The following is a 12695-nucleotide window of genomic DNA, read 5'->3' on the forward strand; positions in this document are numbered from 1 at the left end:
AACAAAGAGGGTCCTGATGGGAAATGGAGTCCTCAGGACAACGAAGTAGACCCGAAACTTACCCGTGTGCGCCTGCTGAAAAAGTAAAATGCCAACGTAAATAATTATCTTGTCGATTCTAAGTGATATGTTAAACTACACGTTTGTGTTCAGTGTATTAATTTAGAGTAACTCCGTTTCGACGACGGGGAACGTAAAAACGGGATTACATTCGCCTACAATTCCCACCGTTTCAGCTGGTCTCTGATTGGCTGCGCGGCGCTGTCAGTCAGAGGGAGGCTCTTACCCCAGCGCTCCTACAGTAAATATTTGTGTTTGCTCAGCCGGCTGTAATGGTGGACGACTGAGAAAGGAAAGGGAAGAAACATCATCGGAAAAATTGAATCCCAGACGAAACACTACCGTCCGCGGCTCGGAAATACACTCCGGCGAACATGGATGAACTAAAACATCAAGTGATGATAAACCAGTTCGTCCTGACAGCTGGATGCGCCGCAGATCAGGCCAAACAGCTTCTGCAAGCGGCACACTGGCAGTTTGAGGTAAAGAGGATAACTACAATAACGACATTGTTTATTATGTGTGTTTATGTGGCGACGGCTTCCGTGTGCTCGCGCTTCACACCGCCGTGTCGCATTATCACCAGGAAACCATACACTGCTTTTACAGCTCACAGTGTGTGTGAGCACGACCAGCTTTATTAAAGTGTCGCTTTGTAAATACATTTGTTTATTTATTTAACTTTATTGTGTTTCCGCTTGGTTTTACATGAGGGTATGTGTACATGTACATAAAACAAACAAACAAACAAACAAACAAATGGCGAATACAGTGTAGTGTCTGGCATCCCTTTATCTTTTACTCCAGATTAAACACAATAATCTCCTCGTGGCTCACTGTTCCTGCAATGGAGACGACCGCTGCTCTGGACCCATTACTCATTACATACATACATGCAAACAAACAGCTTTTTAGAACCGTACATATTAATAATCTGTCTCTTTTTTATCATTATTATTCTGTAATGTAGTCTAGTTTGTAAATCATAAATGAAATCAAGACCATGGTGATGTATTGTCTGAAATGGGAAACATTGCTGTCTATAATGTAGTGAACAGTGATGAAATGGTTATTATCATGGTCTACAAACGTGTTTATTTGTTGTCCTCTGGTTACAGACAGCCCTCAGTGCCTTTTTTCAAGAGACTAATATCCCATACGGTCACCATCATCAAATGGTAAGTAGTGACGGCGAGTTTACACACATTATTACACTTATTTCATGTCAAAATGTTCAAAATAGTCCGTGTTACTCTAGCAGGGTGTCCATGTGTTGGGTCTGCAGAGGAGAAAGAGGCATAGCGAGCTAACAATAACAATGTAGTGTGTGTGTGTGTGTGTGTGTCGGCCATGTTGCGGAGACACTGAGCTTCCAGAAATAAACACACACTCGGCCACGCTCGGCTTTGCGCTGCCGGAGGAGCCGAACACAACCGCCTTTATATCTTTATACACACGAACCGGCAACAAACAGTAACGAGGCTGGAGTTACAGCGGTTCGTGCTGTCAGTGAAGTGAACGTTAATAGCCAGCCTGTGTAACGTGGCCGTGTTATATCAAGAAGAATAGCACATTGTGTACTGTTTACGTTTAGTGTAGAGTCATATTTCCGGCTGTACATTCGTTTCCCGCATCTCTCTCTCTTTCTCACACACACACACCCCGCGGATATTGTTTAGAGTCACTGTATCAGTCATCCGTGCTCTCAGACACCTCTCTCTCTCTCTCACACACACACACACACACACACACATAAACACGGACCTGTTTTACATGCTTTTTTTGTAAGTGGCCGTTGCATCAAACTGCTTCCGGTATTGCGTCTAACAGGAACTGGCCATTTTCTTCTCTTTAGTTAATTGCAAGTAATTGAATGGTTGCAGAGAAATCAACACAAAAATCTCAATCCTCAAATGTAGCCTAGCTGTTAGTGTTTTCACACATTTACCATAAACAAAACTAGTAAAATATCTGTTGTACAAACAATAGAACAAATAGTTTTTAAGGATATTAAGGAGATCCTGTAATTATGGTTTCAGGTGGTCACCAGAGCAGTTTTCAGATATTCTGTTCAGTTTTTAATAGATAGCAGTATGTTATACAGTGCAGATCTTTACTAAACTCCACACAGTGTAAGGATAGGGTGTATTGTTTTAATTGGTGGACAGAAGTTTATCTGTTAGTTGTTGGGGGGGTTTTTTGTACTTTCCCAGCTCAAACCCGAAGAAGCTAAATTTGTTTACCTCTCATGCTGAACGTCTTTGTGGTCATATTTTGAGGGAAGTGTAAGATGTGTGACTTTTTAAAAAAAAAAAAAAAAAAATCACTTTTGTACACCTTCTCATCTCTATTAAAGGTGCTTGCCCATTCCCCTCCAGCTTATGACTGCTGTTCAGCTATATTTCCCTAATGCACTTTGCTCCAGAGTTTCCACAGCCCTGACACACTTATTCTGATTGACAGAACTGAGGCTCTCCGAAGTCCCTTTGGTCTTAAGTACATAAGACAGAATATGCAATACAGTAAATATTTGCTGTGTTCTTTGACATACTTTTGTACTGCATTTGTTAAATAAATTAAAAAAAAAAACAGCAACCAATACCCTTGAATACTTATACTGTTATTTTTGTGTCTTATACAGAATGTAATAAAATCTGAGTTTTTACTAAGTTTTTTTACCCTGCTACTTGTTTTAAAAGCTTGTAGCATATCATCTAGTATAGGTTAAGCAGTGGCATTTTGGAAATAACATATTTGTGGCGTTGTTATTGTGTATAACAGTTCAGCATGAAGTTAATTGTGAGACTAATTCAGATGTCCTTATCATGTTATTGATTGAGTATCATACGGTCATCTCTAGGCTTGGTAAATAGTCATTGACACACACATTCTTATACAAAATGGCTGCCGATGTTCATCTTAAGAGAAACATAACCCAGCTTAATATCCTAGTCAGTGTGTTTAATGTTATTCTTAGAATAATAAGTGAACTAGTCATTACTGATTTTACATTAGTCATGTACCAAAATGAAAATTTTTGTCTGAAACCAGAACTGAAATTTAGTGTGCACTGGCCCGAAAAGCAAATCTAAAAAAAATCAGGCTGACTGTGCATGAACCCAAACCAAAAACCAAATAAATATAATAAATTGAACCATAATCAAACCATAATTGAATTGAATTTAGAATTACAATGCATGCCGGGGTGACCAGTATGTACTGCAGAGACCAAGATGACATCCTCGCCATGGTCAAGTCACAACACACTCCTCCTCTTCCTCTCACACACATATGCAATGCCTCAAACAGGAAGTAAGCCTGTGGCCGTAAAGCTAAACTCTGAATGATGAGTTTTTAAGAAATGGTCTGGAGATTTATACCGTAAAAAAAAAACTGACCTTGAAAATATAATGAACACAACTGTCTTTGATTATGAGTGCTTAGTTATGTTCTTAATAGTCCATTAAAATGAGGTCATGTTTACAGCTAATTATGAATGTACGCTAATACATGTGAAGTGTGTGCTTTCTGCTCTACTTTCCTATATTATGTTTTACCTGTACTAGTAATGTACCAGTTACATGATATAGTAGTAAATAATAATGGTGTAGTACAATTGTTAAATGTGTAAAAGCGTTTTCAAGAAATTTGGCCTTTTGGACCATTGAAAAAAGTAACTGTTAATGTATACAAAACAATCAGAGTTAACTTGACACACTGAAGACCTAAATTCTTCTTATCTACTGATTAACATGCAGTTTTATTTTTTTAACCCACAATGACATTGCACCACATGAACCATGTCCGATTGCAGTAAAGCCACCAAAGTCAGTTGTTGAGTTGATAAACAAACCTTGAAACCACACAAACAGGGGTGAACAGTTTCTGTCCTTAGCACGCTGAGTCATAACATTGGGAGTGTCAAAGAGGGTGTGCTGGGTCTGGTAACTTTAACCATGTGAGTTTTTTTCTGGGTGTGACTTAGGAAGAGCTGGAGCTTTTAGGAGCAGCAGCCACACACAGGCAGGGTAAGGTAATGTTCAAGTCTCCGTCCAGCTGGAATACACAGAGCCCAAAGAATGGCATGGAGAGAAGAATTAAAGTGGCAACTTAACCACAGATATGCTCATTTATTAATGAATGGGAGTGCGTTAGACTTGAAGTTTGGTTTTCTAAAGGCTGGGAATTGGGAAGTGGAACAGCTAGAGTGTGAGACGCATTAGCGCAAGATGATGTCATTATTACCGCTAGTAGTGGTGTGTGTTATTGACAAATATTAGATCAAGATACGTTTCTGACATTTCTAAAATTTACATATCATGATATGTACAGGATTCCTCAGCCGCAAGTAAAGAGGTAGTGTTGTACAAAAAACCTGAGTTTAGTGATCTTTTTAATGTCTGCTGAAATTATTCACAAAAACATGAAGGCAAAGTAAAATCTGAAAGAAAAAAAAAAGTTTGTTTCACAGTTTTAGTGTTTCAGTACAAAATTGAACTTCTAATCAGCTGCTTTCAATCAGATTGTAATTGGTATAAAAATACAGACAATACTGTGATTGCTAAGCATATTGTGACATGATTTATCACAGTATCCGTGTTATATAGAAATATTGTCCTGTCCTAGCTGCTAGGAATAATTTCTCCTTTGATAGTCATATGGTGTGTGTGTATGCCTGTGTATGTGCGTTTACACACACACAACGTGCAGGTGTAACTAATAAAGTGGACTGTGTGTGTGTATGTGTGTGTGTACACACACATTCACCATCTACTTTATTAGTTACACCTGCACGTTCATGCAATTATGCAATGGTTCGACTGCAGTGCATAATATCTTGCAGTTACAGGTCAAAAGCTTATGTAAATGTTCACATCAAACATCAGAATGGATAAAAATGGCCTGGTCTGTTTCCAATCGTCTGCTGTGTCCAGAGCCTGTGCTTACTATAGCCTCAGATTCTTGTTCTTGGCTGAGGAGTGGAACCTGACGTGGTCTTCTGCTGTTCTAGCCTGTCCACTTTAAGGTTCACTGTGTTGTGCATTCTGAGATGCTTTTCTGCTCATTACAGCTGCAAAGAATGGTTAAAGTTACCTGAAGCTTCCCTGGCAGCTTGAACCAGAAAGGTTCTTTCTATTCCCCTCTGACCTCCCTCAGCAACAAGGCATTTCCGCTCACAGAACTGCCACTCACTGGATGGTTTTTGTGTGTGTGCGCGTGCGTGCGTGTGTGCGTGTGTGCCATTCTGTGTAAGCTCTATAGAGTGAAAATCTCAGGAGATCAGCAGTTTCTGAAATACCTAAACAAGCCCATCTGGCACTAGAGTCCATGTCACTGAGATCACATTTTCCCCTATTCTGATGTTTAATGAGAACAGTACTTGAAGCTCTTGACCTGTATCTGCATGATTTTATGCATTGCACTGCTGCCATGTAATTGGCTGATTGGGTAATTGTATGGATGTGCAATAAAGTGATGGTGGAAGTTTTATTCAAACACATAAGTTTTGGATATTTTGACTAGTTAAATAATTGAACGTTAAATCAAGATCCTCTAATCCTGTGTATTTTAGGACCGGGTCTTTTTTTTCCCTTTCTTCTTTTTTTTTTTTTTATAACAGTGTCACAGAGTTCTGAGAGCCACATCTGAAGTGGTTTGGCCTGAGAGAGAGAGAGTGAGAGCGAGAGCGAGAGAGCGTGTGTTTCTAGTAGCGCTGCTTCCTAGAACACTGGAGTTTGGTGGATGGTTTGGCTGGCTGAGAGTGTGAAGAGCAGATGTGTGAACACGTACATACACACACATGCACACCCACACGTCTGCTTCACATTTGTGTGACCTCAAGCAGAGATTTCTTTTTACAGGCTTCTTATAATATGTGAAAAATGTCTTTGTGAGACGCAAAATCAATCATTCCATCTATTTCAGTCTGCTGTGTATGTGGCCTTTGTTCGTGTCTATGCTCTTTGCTTTAACCTTGGGGGTTTTCCAACCTTCTTTTCCTGACCATTGCAAAATTATGGCTTCTCGTGGCTCACTAATGCCCCAGTTAGCGTTTCCTAATAACATCATGTTCCTCCTTTAGACATGAGCAGTGAATGATCATTCTTTCAGCCATGTATTTGGAAAACTATAGAAGAACACCGAAACAATATCTGCCTATTGTTTTGTTCTGAAATCCCTCTGTGGTGTGTCAACAGCCAGGTTAATTATCAAGCACTGCACCAAGAGATCATTTGCCTATATGTATGCAAGCACACACACACACACACACACACACACACACACACACAAATGTGGAATGGTTACTTCCACATTTTTTAGATCCAGCATTACATGTGAGAAAATGATCATTTTGCAGGCTAGAAGAATGAATTAGCAGATCTGAGACGTCACATCACTGCGCTATTCTGGTCTCTCTGCACTGTGTTCTTGTCGGCTTCTCACTGACTGACATACACGCTGTTCCCTCAAACAGAACTGCAGCTCAGTGGCCTTTTCTTGTGCTTTTTGGACTTAACTCTGTTGTCTGGTGATGGAATGCTGCAGTGCACCATCAATTATTCTGTTACAAACCTCATCATTATAATAACTGCAAGGCTTCTGTGGTATTCATACTCCTCACTCAACCAATCTCTCAGACGTTGTGTGTGTGTGCGTGTGTGTGCGTGTGTGTGCGTGTGTGTGCGTGTGTGTGCGTGTGTGTGCGTGTGTGTGCGTGCGTGCGTGCGCGTGCGTGTGCGTGCGTGTGCGTGTGTGAGAGAGAGAGAGAGAGAGAGAGAGAGAGAGAAATGCAAAGAGAGAAAAAGAGCAGTACCAACAGTGAACATAATCAGTGATTCAACCAGCCATGCTTGCATGATGTCAATAAACCGAGTCCTCCTCTGAGCGGTGAAGGAATCTGAAAGCAGTACTCTGTTCTTTGTAGTTTAATAAGAGTGAACAGTAATAGAGAGGGAGAGGAACATTTTTCAAAAGCCTGTATGAAAGCTATAAATCCTAGCACCTCTTGTTTATGGAGTCAAGTACTTCTGTAGCGCTCACTAGTGGAATTGTAAAGGGAAATGGGGATGAACATGCTGCTCGCTTTCAGATGCCTGTGGGATTCTCATATCTGTGCAAGTGTGGACATGAGACCGGTTTCAGCGAAGGGATTGGTGAACGCTCTGATCCCACACAGCTGCCTTTACTTGCCCGTGGTGAAATTGTTGAGAGTTTTCTGATTTTTCCTTTGGACACAGTGTAACGCATTGCCTCCAGCTGTAAAATCCCAACCTCGCTGACGCAATACGACCGCATTTGTTTACACGTTCACCGTCCACTCAGACTCTTGTCCGAAAAAGCTTATAATGTAATCCCCAAACCACTCAGGGGTGTAATACTCAAAACCACTCAGTGTTGAGTATGGGGGCAGAGATGAGGGGTGACGTATTCGATAACGCTCTGTGAAAGTTGGATTCATGTTTCTGAATACAGTTAATAAAGCAGAATGGGTTGTCTTAATTCACCTTGTTTCTCGGCAAGGCATCTGTGCTCGCAACCAAAATATTTCCATAGCAACACAGCTGTGGGTTGCTGCATGTTTGTTATGTACACTGCACTTGTGAACAGCAGTTTGTTGTGCTGTTAGAATAATGGAGGTTCCCCAGATGCTTGTGTTTTGCTTTCAAGGCTGCATTTAGCTGTCGACCTTCACCTCTGTGCTGCTGCAGTAACTAAATACAGTATGTTACCATTTCAGCACTTCTCAAATGATACCGTGTTGTCCAGTGGGTAGCGTTTAAAGCTTTACTCACAATTTCATGATTCTCCCAATTTCACAAATTCCTGCCTCTACAGCAAATTGACAGTGGTGATGGAGAGTGCAGATCATTCGAGACTTTTGACCCTTGATAAAGGGGCAGTTGTGGCCATTTCACGGCGATACTCTTTCAGATGGGTCGATAAGTGCCACGGACAAAGGGAATCGAGTTTGCTGACAGAACAGAGCAGGGTATCCTGGCTGTGAGTGAGCTAGGCAAACGTGGCCTCAGCCGTAAGATAATCCGGAGGCGTTTCACATACCTATCCATGGCCTGCGGAAGGGGACACCAGGAAGTGCATTAGGCACCGTCACAAACACCCTTAGCAGAGCAGGCACACTTAGAATGGCGAGCACAAGCGCTGCACCACACAGTACGTCTCTTTTGGTTCCTTGTTTACGTCTGAAGGGAACTTGAGGAAAGCAAATAGGTTGAGTGCACATTGACCGTGATAAACAGCACAGCAGACGTTCACAGCGACCGGAAGAGTCCGGTGTTTTGAAGATGATGTTCTGCAGCCTAATGCATTCCCATGAGGGCTGTTGTGTATATCTGTAAGGGAGGGATTTGTTCTTAAAAGAGAGGTCTAGTTCAAAGAGGACAATGAAGAAGTTTTGTGAGGTCATGGCGGGGCAGAAAAATGGGGGGGGGTCGTGCACAATGCCAGCACACAGATCAGAAACAGGAAGTAGTATCGTTAACGAACGGAGAGAACTGTATGGGAAAGGGAAGGGATGTCGGAATGCTGTTCAGGGACAGTTTAGCATGGTGTTGCTCTGTACTTTCAATGTCACTTGTTCTTTGCCCCCTAACATGAAGATGAAAATGTTCTTAATCTTGTGGAGAGAAAAAAAAAAAAGATTTTGTCCTGCTTGGGACATATCGATTGGCTTCTGGTGTCTAATTCCTTGTGTGTTTGACTCTCCAGATGTGTACACCAGCAAACACGCCAGCGACTCCGCCTAACTTCCCTGACGCGCTCACCATGTTCTCCCGCCTCAAGGCATCGGAAAGCTTCAGCAGCAGCAGCAGCCCCAGTATGGCGTCCATGGCCACCTCTCCCCCTCCACCCCCGGTCAGCTGGGGCATGACTCCACCCGTGGCCAGCCAGCAGGGATTATGGACTCAGGGCCCCCCAGGCACACAGGCCCACCCTCCCCCGGGCTGGCCATCCACTGTCAACCAGCAAGCAGCCGCCGAACAGAAGGCCAGTGTGGCCATGGAGGCTGAGAGATGAGGAGCAGGACTGCATGGCCCCTCTCCCGCTCTCTCTGGGGTGTTAGAAAAGGGGATGAGTGAGACGAAAGGTAGGGGTGGGGGCGGGACAGGGGGCACTCGCTTTGTCTTCTCACCTTAAGAAGAGGTGGGAAGGAGAGAGCGATACAAGCAAGAATCCACCAAGCAACATGGACAATTAAGGGAGGGGTGAAGTAGAGAACAGCCAATGCAAAGATAATTAAAAAAAATAGAGACGCACATTGTATTACAGAGAAAGCAACTGAATTTTCCTAGGTTTTTTTTTCTTCATTAAAAGAAATAGATGAATATGAATGGGACTATGATCATCATGCCCAAGGATTATTTCTGGTATTTTCTGAAAGATGGACATGTATGTACTCTAAGGCAGCAACTTTTGTCACATTTTCTTTCAAGCTTTCATCTGGTGTCCTTTCTGTACTCGAAACATTACACAAATTGACATTGCATGAGGAGTGGAGCTCTGTTATTGCATTTTTTTTTTATTGAATAGTATTCATCACAAGCATTCATGTGTTCAGTGTGTGGTGCTCACACACAAGCAACAGCAAGTCGATAGGACAGTTTCCTTTCTACCGTCAATACTGGGACTCTGGACTCTGCTTACCTCACTGGTCACCTGACTTTCCTCAGCCAATCAGGGAATCGCACTAGTTGAATGAAAATGTTTTTTTAAAAGCTGGATTTTACATAGGGTATCAGCCCTGCTTCTCTTCCTAATGCAGTAACGCAGTGATGTTCACAAAAGGCGTTAGGCTTGTTAGATACATCTGGACTCTTTTTGTCCCCTGCAACGACCAACAGCTCTTTTGAAATCATGGTTGAATATTTTATTGAAAGCTTTTTCAGGTGTTTGGTGTCGATCAGACTGTTTCTTAGCTGGGAAGGGGCTCAAACTTTAACTGATTAAAAACTACATACAACCAGACTACTATGACATGTTTGTAAGCCGACTTGCCACTTTGCATGATGTCTTCATATATAAATATATATCATATTTTGTAGTTTCTTGCTTTTTGGGGGGAATTCTACATGATCTCCTTGTTTTACAAAATGATTTTTTGAGAATCTTCTCTCATTCCCTCCTCTGGGTTCATCAGAGACGGGAGGGTGTCAGAGGGGGCATTGGACAAACTTCTCGATACAAGTTCAGGGTAGGACTTCTCCATGTTTCTACGGTCTGTTTATTTCAAAAAGACAAAACGAGAATGCATTTTTTAACGTTATTTTGATTGTTTCTCTTGGAAGAAAGAAAAAAACAAATAACCCTTCATGAACTTACCATCAATAACTCATTTTAAATTTGTGCTTGGGTTTATTTTCCATTTTCACCGGTTTTCTAATCAAAATTGTCTTTTGGGATCACACGTTCCTAAATGGATTTTCATGTATGTTTTCCCCTTTATGACTGTATTGATACCATTCCCACAATATTTGTGGACTACCTGATAATTAACTTATCATTGTTTGTGTTCCTAAATAAATATTGTATGTCATATGGTAGTGTGTTTTTTTTGTTGTTTGTTTTTTGTTTTTTGTTTTTTTGTTTTTTTTGGTTCAACTGAAAATTGTTGGGTTTTTTTTTTTTTTTTTTTTTTTTTTTTAATCCCTTACTGTTAATCTTTAGACACTTTAGAGTGACTCTTGGCTCAAAACATAGTTGCAGGGTGAAGTTATGCAAGTTTACAAATATTCAGTCATGCAAAAATAGTCAGACTCAAACTTTTAGTTCCATATATTGAGCAACTCTAGCTTCTGAATTCATCCATCTTGACAGCTACATTTTGCTAAAATCTTCTGAAACCTTAATGCTTTACATCAATAAGAGGAGCTGTTATAACCCAGTGCTTATAAATAAAGTTTGCACAGCTCTTGGTCTCCTCAAATTAGAGTTAAATATGAGTAAACATAAAATACAGATGTTTCCACAGAAAGCAACACACAGACGCCTCACAGTGGGGGATCTGAGATTGGGCGGTGCAGGGGTCAGTGAGTTCTCACTCTGGGTGTCCTCAATTCACACAAGAGCAGAGAGTGAGTCTTTGATTTACCAGGCCGCTGCATGCCTCTGTCCACACCTTCTGCGCTGAATGTATTGTGTGTTTGTTTTTTTAGGGCATGACTTAGAAACCAGGATGGTGCCAAGTTGATAAGTGTAGCTCCACCAAGCTACGTGAACAGGCAGGTCTATGCCAGGTGAACCCTGGCTTGGGCATTCACCCTAAACACGTTTGTGCAACACACAAACACACAAACACATGTCAGAACCTCCCTGCAACATTCTTGCCTGCCCAGTCTCCTCTGATTTATAGTGATGAAGTTTTTAGTATTTGAATGCACTTTCATTAACCTACACACTATATGCCCAAAACTATATGGACACCTGGACATCACACCTATGAGATTGTTGGGCATCCCATTCCAAAACCATGGGTAATAACCATGTTCCCTCCTTTTGTAGCCATAAAAGCTTTTCATTCTTTTAGGAAGGCCTTCTATAAGATTTTGGCTTGTGTCTGTAGGACCTTGACCTTCGGTCAAAAGACCATATGTGAGGTCAGGCACTGATGTTGGACGAGAAGACCTGGCTCACAATCAACATTCCAATTCATCCCAAAGGTGTTCAGTGGGGTTGAGGTCAGGGCTCTGTGCAGGTCACTGGAATTCCTCCACACCAAATTCTTCAAACCAATTCTTTATGGACCTCATGTTGTGCACAGGACACAGTCAGGCTGGAAGAGGAAAGGGCCTTCCCTAAACTGTTGCCCCAACATTGGAAGCATGCACTTGTCTAACATGCCTTTGTTTGCTGTAGCATTAACATTAACGTTCACTGGAAACTAGCGGCCCAAACCCTGAAAAAAGCCTCAGATCATTATCGCTCCTTCAAACTGCAAACGTTACTGTTGGCACTATGCATTCCAGTAGGTAGTGTTTCCACTGCACCAAAGTCCAGTGGTGGTGTGCTTTACACCATTCCAGTCAACACTTGGTGTTGAGTATAGTGATCTTAGGCTTGTGTGCAGCTGCTCAGACACGGAAACCCATAAAAGCTCCATAAAGCTCTCAACGCACAGTTCTTGTGCTGATGTTGCTTCCAGAGGCAGTTTGTAACTCTGTAGTGAGTGATGCAACAGAGGGTAGTTGATGTTTACATTCTACATGTTTCAGCACTCAGCAACCCTGCTCTACTGTCTAGTACTGGTCTAAGCTGTTGTTGCTCCTAGATGCTTCTATTTCACAAGAATAACACTTATAGTTGAACGAGGCAGATGTAGCAGGGCAGAAATTTTATGAACGAACCTCTACTACAGTCACTGAGCTCTTCAGTACGACCCATTCAACTGCCAGTGTTTGTCTATGGAGAGTCCATGGTTAGGTGTTCGGACTCAGGATCGAACCAGGGAGCAGTGCTACCTGCTCACCACCATGCCGCCCTCAATTCATAATCACATTGTGAAATGAAATTGCATTGAATCATGAGGTCCATAGATATTCCCACCCCCTAGTGTTTTAATCCAGGACAGAATGTTGTTATATAAGCAGCCAGCCACTCAGCCACTCATCCGTTCACTTCCT

The 12695-nt window shown here is 41.9% G+C and overlaps 1 protein-coding gene across 1 annotated transcript; it reads left to right on the top strand.

The window, feature by feature from the left end:
• Positions 1-328: 328 nt before the first annotated feature.
• On the top strand, positions 329-10612 carry ubald1a (UBA-like domain containing 1a). The gene is made up of 3 exons (XM_053640455.1): positions 329-542; positions 1179-1238; positions 8788-10612. The coding sequence occupies exons 1-3, from the start codon at positions 435-437 to the stop codon at positions 9094-9096; spliced, it is 477 nt and encodes a 158-aa protein (XP_053496430.1). The 5' UTR covers positions 329-434; the 3' UTR covers positions 9097-10612.
• The last annotated feature ends 2083 nt before the right edge of the window (positions 10613-12695 follow it).

The sequence above is a fragment of the Ictalurus furcatus genome, chromosome 13 (genome assembly GCF_023375685.1).
Source record: "Ictalurus furcatus strain D&B chromosome 13, Billie_1.0, whole genome shotgun sequence".
Classification (NCBI taxonomy): Eukaryota; Metazoa; Chordata; class Actinopteri; order Siluriformes; family Ictaluridae; genus Ictalurus; species Ictalurus furcatus.